This window comes from Leptopilina boulardi, unplaced genomic scaffold, assembly GCF_019393585.1.
Source record: "Leptopilina boulardi isolate dan_hultmark-lab unplaced genomic scaffold, ZJU_Lbou_2.1 LbouV2_224, whole genome shotgun sequence".
Classification (NCBI taxonomy): Eukaryota; Metazoa; Arthropoda; class Insecta; order Hymenoptera; family Figitidae; genus Leptopilina; species Leptopilina boulardi.
In genome coordinates this window covers 1,150,888-1,161,091 of record NW_026137779.1, presented here as the reverse complement: position 1 = coordinate 1,161,091, position 10,204 = coordinate 1,150,888, and the positions used below count along the sequence as shown (strand labels likewise).

Here is a 10,204-nt window from a genome sequence, read left to right as displayed (position 1 = left end):
CAGTTCCAATTTCCCAGTACCAATCCAGTACCACCCTTCCGGTAGGGTACTTGCTAGATCATAATAGAAAGCAATGTTTTGATATGTTGTACGGAGTATATAAGGTTAAAAATGGTTCTCTTAAGATTGGTGATGCGCCAATAAGTTTTAAAGATCACTTTATAAATGTTGGTGATAAACGTTTTAATATTTCTCCGGTTTATTGGAACTGTTATTTAAAAATAAACCTGAAATGTCATACATTAGCGATGATGATATGAATAATTATAAACAAATTCTCATCATCTCCAATGCTCACAGAAAAAATTATAGTTCTTCTGAACCTATACGTACAAGTAAAACTTTTAAATATGACAATATTTTTTTAAAACTTTTTCCTTATAATGAAACACCAAAAAGACGATCGAAAACTGGCACTTCACTACCACATTTTATTATTGCAAAAAAAAGTTTTCAACCAGACTGGGACTATTGGGATGATCCTAACGAATTGGTTGACCGTCTTCGATTGCTCATGGCATCTCAAGCAGCTGGGAATCTGAGTCACAATAATGAAATTATGTCAATCATAGAAGAATTACATGAAGCGCAAATTATATATTGAAAATTATTGTTTCATTTAGTCAGACTTCGACTTACAGGGTAGATAAATTTTCAATGTTGCTGATACAAAAGAAAAAACTGACGTAGTTAATTTACAACTTGCACAACGTTTAGTCGAAAACGAGTTAAGACTAATATATCAAGTAACCTCTTCACTGCGAAAAGAAATTGACAATAACTATATATTATTAAAAATTCTTAAAGACTCTATAAACGAAAACTTAAAAGTCTTGGAAAGAGAAATAAATACTGATTTATCATATCGAAACGCTGAAATTATCAGTTAATTGGATGCTCGTTTGAGTACTCTAGAAAATGAACGACAAGAAGAAAACAATAATGACTGAACTTCATAGTCAGGCAAGGAGGAATTATCATCGCCGCCGAGTCGACATGCGTGATATTGATGAGACTTGGCAAGCAGATTTAGTAGAAATGTTGCAGTATTCTAAAGTAAATAACGGTTTTAAGTATTTACTAACAGTTATAGATATATTTTCCAAATACGCTTGGGCTGTTCCTCTAAAAGGTCAAAATGGAAAAGATGTCACTAACGCTATGAAATCCATATTCATAGAAGGACGTATTCCAAAAAATCTACATTCTGATAAAGGTAAAGAATTCTATAATTCTCAGTTTGAAGCCTTAATGAAAAAGTATAAAATTAATTTCTACTCAATTTCTACTCAGTATTTTGAAAGCATCTATTGTTGAACGATTTAATCGAACTCTAAAACGAAAAATGTATAAATGTTATGATATATTACCTAATCTTATTTCCAATTATAATAACACTAAACATCAAACTATTGGAATGATGCCGAAAGATGATACTGCAGAAGATGTTGAAATTTTGAAAGAACGATTTTTGAAGCTAAGAAAAATACCTTTAAAGAAAGCAAAATTTAAAATTATAGGTATAGGTGTAAATTTTATAAGTTTCATGTCAAGTCAATGTATAAAATATATATTCTTCTTAATTATAAGCTTTTCGATCACAACACGTTGATCATCTTCAGTAACACTAAAATATCAATGATTAACAATGGATTAGTTGTTATTTTTGTGAATTTAAAATTATTTCTGCAATATTGCATTACAAACTTACAAAAGATATGGAAAATATTGTACGATGGTAACATTAAGGTTAGATTGTCTACTTGGAGTAGTTCTTATTTAAACTTTCTACGCCGATGCTAACGGCTCGAAGGTAACTCCATACTTCCATTCAAATTAGAGAAAAATAACAAAAGTGTCAAGCGTACAAACAGCAGACGTCACTAAAGGAGCTTATAAACACATTGATTATGGTGGGGGGAGCTAAAGTGTTATACATAGTCTACGTAGACTTAAAGTACAGATCACAGTTCGTTGGTTTGTTTTTATTTCTATGTTATAAGTTAATGTTTTTTAGTATTAATAATGAAGTTCTTATAAGATCTATTCAAAAATTGCGTGTCTGTTTTAATATTAATGGAATTAGAGTTTTTCATGATATAAAACATTTCTAAAAAATTTCTTTTATACCAATTTGATTCAGAATCTAAAATTTTTGTATTATTAAAGTTGAACGGGTGATCTAAATCATGGGAGTGGCGAACCAGCGCTGTTACATGTGTATCTTTAGCACAATCTCATTTATGTTCATAAATTCTCTTTTTTAATTTTCTACCAGTCTGACCAATATATACACCATCACAACTACCACATGGTATTTCGTATATGACATTAGATTTGTCGAGAAGCGGTGTCGGATCCTTCATGGATCGGAAGATGTCAACATTATTTGTCATATACGAAATACCATGTGGTAGTTGTGATGGTGTATATATTGGTCAGACTGGTAGAAAATTAAAAAAGAGAATTTATGAACACAAATGAGATTGTGCTAAAGATACACATGTAACAGCGCTGGTTCGACACTCCCATGATTTAGATCACCCGTTCAACTTTAATAATACAAAAATTTTAGATTCTGAATCAAATTGGTATAAAAGAAATTTTTTAGAAATGTTTTATATCATGAAAAACACGCAATTTTTGAATAGATCTTATAAGAACTTCACCCAGATAGCACGGCATTTTTCAGAAAATTTGCGGTGAAAAATTCGCATGTTTTCACGGCAAGTTTGCAGCAAATTTGCGGCAAATAGCAAAATGTCGTTGGGTGGCAATTTTGCAGCGCAAACTTGCAGAAAGTTTTCTCTGCAAATTTGTAGCAAGTTTTCATTGCAAATTTGCCGAAAAATTTCTTCGCAAATTTGTGGCAAGTTGTTTTCTTAAATTTGTCACAGAAAACTAAATTTTGAAAAAATTGCATATATTTAATGACAAAGTAAGTAATTTAACATTATTTTATGTTTTTAAAAAACTTTTATGATAAGGAATAAAGTACATGTTTCTAAAAAATGAAATGTAATTTTTCTGAAACGTGGACTTGAAACTACATGAAAGAAGATATATATTTAGTGTATGATTATTATTTTTCTGAAAACTTGTAAGATTTAAAATGAATAATAATTGACAAGCTTCATTTACAAGTCAATGTAACACCGTCAACGGTACCTGAAATTAGAAATAATGTGAAAATTAATAAAAGTTACTGTAATTAGATAATAATGTTTTTAGACATCATAGTCATTTTTGTGAATTAAGGGTATCATAATGTGTGGTTAATCTCACCTTTGCGTGCATTTTTCGAATGCACGAGAAATAAAATATATGTTTTATCCGCAATCGAAATGCAAATATCTTGTTTTACGAGTTATGACAACTTTTTTTTAATATAAAAACAATTTTTAATCTTCATTGTCTTCGATTGATGGCGTCATCATGGCTTTTTCTTGTTGTATGCGCCTTTGCTGGTCCTGTCTGCAATATTGTAATGTTATTTATTGTAGTTCAATATTTTTAATTAAGTTTTAAAGAATTTTTTAGAAATCTTATATTTACTCGTATCGGTTTTGTCGATTTTTGCACTGATACATCCAATTTCTCAGAATAGTTTTAATCTCTTTCATTGTAATTTCTGAATGCAGATTTTGCATAGCCTCTAAAAAATTCAATATAATAAGTATATTTTTTTAAGTAAAGAGGAAAAAATCGGTACACTACTAATTTAAAAAATTTTATTGAACTTGTTTTTGTTTAAGTTAAAATCACTCGATATACAAAAAAACATCAATTTCATTAATTAAAAAAATTTAAGTTTTATGTATTAAATGAGAATAAGTTATGTAACATATAGAAATTAAACATTATTTTGAAAATTTGCAAAACTTTTTTTCTTACGAAATACTTCATGAAATGTATTTTCATGTAATAGTAAAAAAATTAAAAAAAATAAAATTAAAAATTTATAAATAATTAAATCAAAATAAAATTAAAACACATATATATTTTAAACAATGATAACATGATGTTGTTGGATAGATTTTAAGAAAAAATATTCTAAAATTAAAATTTACTTTAAAAATTTCCAATGAACAAATTAACTCAAGACATACTTTAATCAGTTAGTTTAACCTTCATAAATTGTTCATTAGTATTAATATTTTACTAGCAATATTAAACGCGCGCAAGCGCGCCAAATTGAGTATTTAATTGTTTGTTATAAAGAAATTAAAGATTAATATTATCAATAATAATTTAAATTTATTAGAATATTATTTCATATTAAACGATAATAATGAAAATTATTATTATATGTTATTAAATTATATATAAAATTGAATTATTTTCCAAATTTTCAATTTAAAATTCAATTATTTACCAAGTTTTCAATTTAAAATTAAATAAAATTCAATTATTATACAAAATTTCAAATTCAAAATCAAAGAAAATTCAATTTTTTCCCAAAATTTCAATTCAAAATCTTTTAAAATTCAATTATTTTCCAAATTTTCAATTTAAAATCAAATAAAATTTAATTATTACCCGAAATTTTAATTCAACATCAACTTAAATTAAATTATTATCTCAAATTTCAATTAACATTCAATTATTTTCCAAAATTTCGAGTCAAAATTAATTATTATCAAAATTTTCAATCAACTAAAATTAATTATTTTCAAATTTTCAATTAACAAACAACTAAAATTAAATTATTTTCAAATTTTTAATTTAAAATTCAATTATTTACCAAGTTTTTAATTTAAAATAAAATAAAATTCAATTATTTTTTAAAATTTCTATTCAAAATGAATAATCGAAATTTTCAATTAAAAATGAACTTAAATTAAATTATTATCGAAAATTTCAATCAAAATTCAATTATTTCCCAAAATTTCAATTCAAAATCAATGAAAATTCAATTAAATTTAAAAAATGCTTTCCAAAAATTGTTTGATAAATTATTTTTAGTTCTGTAAAATTTAATTATTGTTTGAAAATTAACAATATCTTTTGAAATTTAATTATTTCTAAAAATTTCAACTTTAACCCTTCGAAAAGTATTATTTAAAAAAAAAATTTTTTATTTAAAAATCTGTAAAATATTTTTGTTAAAATAAAAAAAATCTACTTTTTTTCGGAATATAAATCGACTAAAACGATTTTTTTTTGTGTCTTTAAGTTGATCCAAGGCCTGTGTTTTTATAATTAATATTTAATAGGTATTCATTGGCTCCTGGTACCTTAAAAATAAATTTATAAAAATAAATTTTGTCAAATTACTATCTTGTACGAAATTTCCTGGCGCATCTTTTTTCTCATCATAAAATTTTTTGTATTTGTATACAATTTTTCAATCAATATACAACTTTAAAAAAAAAAATTCATTTCTAAACGTTGTGTACTTCAGCTTCGTGAATTGAATTTTTGAATTCGGAATTTTAAAGAAACTTATTCCGAAATTTGGAAACACAACTTTGACAAAAATATATATTTATTTGAACCAAATTATTTTTATTTGAATTAAATAGGTATTTATTATTATTATTTTTATTATTATTATTTTAATATTATTATTTTTATTTTATTTAATATTTTAGTATTTTTTTTTAAACACTCGATTACTTAACTATTATCAAATAAATATTTATTTGAGCCAAATAATTTTTATTTGAATTATATACATTGTATTTGAACCAAATAATTTCTGTATTTAAAATAAATACCATTTAATCGATTCAAATAATAATTATTTGATTATTTGAAGACTTTCTTCAGACGAATTTCTAATTTTCTGAATTATTATTTAAAAAAAAATCCAATTAATCGAATTTCTATCATAGAAAATTGTTAATTAAATAAATTTTTATTTTACAATTTTTTTTTTAAATTTCGTCGAATTTAAAATTTAAATAATTATTAGACGTCAATTCAATGACGTTCTTTAAACATTTTATCATTTCTCAATTTTTTTTAATTACTTAGTTTACATTTTCTAAAAAAAAAAATATGTTAACTATCTTTAGGTAAAATTTATTTAATAATTGTTTATGAAATAAAATTTTTTTAATTTTGTATCTTATATTTATAATAAAAATTTCAGTTTCTGAAAAGGACGACTGTGTCGTTTAAACATAAAGAATAGTTTTTTTTTTATTCATTTTAATTCTGACTCGGAGTGATCGATATATCATCATGTTTATTATTTAATGCTGATGAGTGATAAATTCTAAATAATATTATTAAATAATTATTATTTTTTTGTATTTTTATTACAAAGAATGATTTAAAAAGAATTTTTATAATTTTTTAAATTTGTTATTTTATTTTTAATTTTATTTTTTATTATATAATTTATTTTAATTTTATTTTTCATTAGGTATTTAATATTTAATTTATTATTTTATTATTTGCACGAATCTAATAATTTTATAATTTTTAATAATTAAAATCACGAAAATACGACCGCACAAATGACAATGTCAAAAAAACATTGAAAAATTTTAACCAACACAAAATAATGTCAAACAACACATTTAAAAAAAACAAAAGACCTATAACAAATACTAACTTCAGGTGTGGACAGAATGAACGAAAGATACCCACGTGAAAAGATTACCGGTAAACTCCGCGAAGTAGCTCCGCGGAATTTCCGCAGAGCAGGTCCGCGGATTTTCCGCGAAATTTCCGCAAATTTTTTTTTTTTGCATAATAATATATTTATGTTATTATTTAAAGTAATATAATATTTAATTTAATACATTCTATTTAAATTACGTTTTATACTTTAGTTAACAACTGAGATAAGATTTACTGTTAGACACGTCAATTTTTTGAAAAAAAATATTGATAACCTTTAGGATAGTTTCGTGGTTACAATCAGTAAGGATTTTTTAAGGATTTTAACATTTCAAGACATGATGAAAATACGAAGCATTAGAAGAATAACAAATCGATGTCACTCAAGAACTAGGCAGCAGCAAGAATACAATTTTTTGGGGAAATTAAACATGTCGTATAAAATTTTCATATTACGAAGCCATCAATAAGTAACGGTAACGACCGGGAAATCATTTCTTTTTCCAAACCTTTTAAAAGCTTATAACCTGTATTTAGATTATAAAGTTATTTTCTGAAAGTTTTAATTGTAACCTAATTTAACCCTACTAAAAATTAAAATATATAATGAGTGAAATAAATTTTATTAAATAAATAGAAATCAGTATCATATGGCAAATGCATTTTTATTTTTTTATTAATAAAATTTTTATATGAAATGAATTTTATTATTGTCTTATAAAAAGGATAAATACAAGTAAAAAACTATTTAATCTATTATATATTTAACTCTCTTTAATGCAATAATCTGATATCAATTTTGGGATTACTTTTTTAAGTAGAAAAGAAAAATACATACATCTTTACCGGCTATAACCGTGAACCTATTTTTATAGTTTTCAATTTTTTGTTAACAAAATTAGTGTCAAAGTCTTCTCTCACTTGTTAACTAAAAATTAAAAAGTAATTTTAAGTAGAATATACACAATTTAATTTTATATTATTTTAAATATTAACATAAATATATTATTATGCAAAAAAAACATTTGCGGAAATTTCGCGGAAAAAGAGCAGAAATTCCGCGGAGCTACTTCGCGGAGTTTACCGGTAATCTTATTCACGATTATTATATGTAATTTTATTAATATTTTATTTTTTATTAAATAAATAAATAAATTTTATTTTTTTTATTTAATTTTTTTTTTAAATAAATAAATTTTATTTTATTATTTTATTAATATTTTATTTTCTGAAGATTACTTACGTGATAATAGGTTATATAATTTTAGTTTTTCGAATGCCGGTTTTTTATCTGATCTACCGGTCGGGGTAAGACATTGTCCACATTTATTTGTTAACAGTTGACCCATCATTTCAATTCCTGTTAAATTTGGATTTCTGCACTTTCCCAGATGACATAGTGCAAATAACTGTTGTACAATAATTAAATTAAATTGAAAAATGCAACATGTACAGAAAATTGAAATATCTTAAATTGTAAATTGATTTAAATTCATTTAATTTGATTTAAATTTATTTACCAAAATGAAAAAGCATTTTTCTTTAATAAATTTTGTTTTGTGATGATATTTATTTGTTGAAATAATAAAAATTAAATTAAATATTATTAAATTACAGTTAGCAGAATTAAAAATTTTATCATACGTACATATATAATTACAAATTAGAAATTTGTTGAAGTTTTGGGTAACAATTTACTTTAAATAGTATGCATTCTAATTACCATGAGACGAAAAATGTGTTATTTTTTAATAAATAAACAAATCTTACCACTTTTGAGTAGAAGTTACTGTTGCGTAATTTGTTTTCAATTATTTCAATATCATTGTAATTCTGAGCTGGAAATAGCCTCAAATCATCATCCTTATTGTCAAAATTTGGTTGTGATGTCGAAAGTTGAGAAGTAGAAGCCTGAGGATTTGGGTTTTTACTATTATTTTGTAGAATCATTTCAACTTTATTGAGTTTTTTCACAATAATAGTAGCGACCTTTTTATCTACAACAAAAATCATTTGTGAATATTATAATAGTTAATCATTTTGCAAAAGACAAGCATATCAGAAATAACACGGTGCTACAAAAATTTATTTTTTTTTGATATACTTCTTATAAAACATATTGGGGGTTGTAGATCACAAGAAACTAAGAAGAATGGTGTATATAAAATTCTCCAAACACCCCTAAATTTTCATTTTAGAGCCAGAAAACCATTTTTACGTATGTTTATGCATAAAAACCTTTGTAACTTTCTTATTTCTGCACCGATTTCAAAATTTTTTTTTTCATTTTGAAGCTGAGAAACAGAGCTTTTTAGCCCATATTCGATATTTTTGTTTAAATTAATATTTATATGAGAAAAATTACAAAAACGTTCAGAAGTTGTCATTTTTCTCACAATTTTTCAACTTTAACTGATGTTTTCATCGTTAATTTTAATTTAAACATTTTTTCACTTCTAGCGCTATTAAAGCGTATTAAATTCTGCATCCAACGAGCCCTATTTGAATAGATTTTGTAAAAAATTAACTGAATTATTGTAGTTTTTCTCTTTACAGGTCTAGTAGCTGATTCAAGAACATTATAGTTTTCTTTTCTTATTCTTTCTTAATTGTTTATGTATAGTATTTGTTAAGTTCTGACAGTTTTTATTTCATGTTGGTCATGCTAACAATAAGTTTTTTCAACAAATATTAATTTTACAAATGAACTGTAAACGATCACGATTGGATAAAAATACTCCAAGTTATGAAGGTTTTACTAATTTTTATTTTTTATTATTTTATTTTTTTTTAATTATCTTCTTGTACATGTTCATTTATGTCTTCGTTTAATAAAAATGAAAAACCTTATAGACTGCGCAGTAGTTTTCTTACAACTTTACAGCTGTGCAATAATTCTTAGCATACATAAGTAAAGAGTTTTAATGGTTCTAAATTAATAAAATTTCAAATTTTTTTTAAAAAAAGTTTTTTTCAAATGAAATTGTACAAGGACATGAACGGTTTCATGTGTGAGTACATGTACATGAACCTGCATAAGAATATGTAGAAGAACATGTACATTTTTTTGTATACTAATATTAAATGTTTTTTCTTGTACAAGACCTGTAAAGAGAAAAACTACAATAATTCAGTTAATTTTTTACAAAATCTATTCAAATAGGGCTCGTTGGATGCAGAATTTAATACGCTTTAATAGCGCTAGAAGTGAAAAAATATTTAAATTAAAATTAACGATGAAAACATCAGTTAAAGTTGAAAAATTGCGAGAAAAATGACAACTTCTAAACATTTTTGTAATTTTTCTCATATAAATATTAATTTAAACAAAAATATCGAATATGGGCTAAAAAGCTCTGTTTCTCAGCTTCAAAATGAAAAAAAAATTTTGAAATCGGTGCAGAAATAAGAAAGTTACAAAGGTTTTTATGCATAAACATACGTAGAAGCATGTTCATTAGAAGCATGTGCAGAACTTCTGGGATTGTTTCCTGCGATTGCCTGTTCTTCAAATAATGTTTCTGCAGCTGGTAAAACATCATTATTAGGATCCATTGAAACATCATTATTAGGATCCATTGATTCCTCTTCATTCTTATAGATCATGCTTTCTACAAACAAGAAATTTGTA

At 24.4% G+C, this 10,204-nt stretch overlaps 1 protein-coding gene across 8 annotated transcripts in view; it reads right to left on the bottom strand.

Annotated features, from left to right (window-relative positions):
• Positions 1-2,564: 2,564 nt before the first annotated feature.
• Positions 2,565-10,204, bottom strand: part of LOC127279896 (uncharacterized) — a 31,747-nt gene continuing 24,107 nt past the window's right edge. For 3 of the 8 annotated variants that reach the window (XR_007842737.1, XR_007842740.1, XR_007842739.1), the window contains exons 3-8: positions 10,016-10,184; positions 8,344-8,570; positions 7,817-7,982; positions 3,556-3,655; positions 3,286-3,474; positions 2,568-3,168 (exon numbers count right to left, since the gene is read on the bottom strand). Coding sequence is in view for 1 of the 8 variants with exons in the window: in XM_051302553.1 (XP_051158510.1) it covers positions 3,402-3,474; positions 3,556-3,655; positions 7,817-7,982; positions 8,344-8,570; positions 10,016-10,166 (717 nt within the window). In the remaining 7 variants the exon portion in view is untranslated. Of the gene's footprint in view, positions 3,475-3,555; positions 3,656-7,816; positions 7,983-8,343; positions 8,908-10,015; positions 10,185-10,204 lie in introns of those variants that run through there. The other 5 variants (XR_007842738.1, XM_051302553.1, XR_007842741.1 and 2 more) reach the window with 5 other exon arrangements.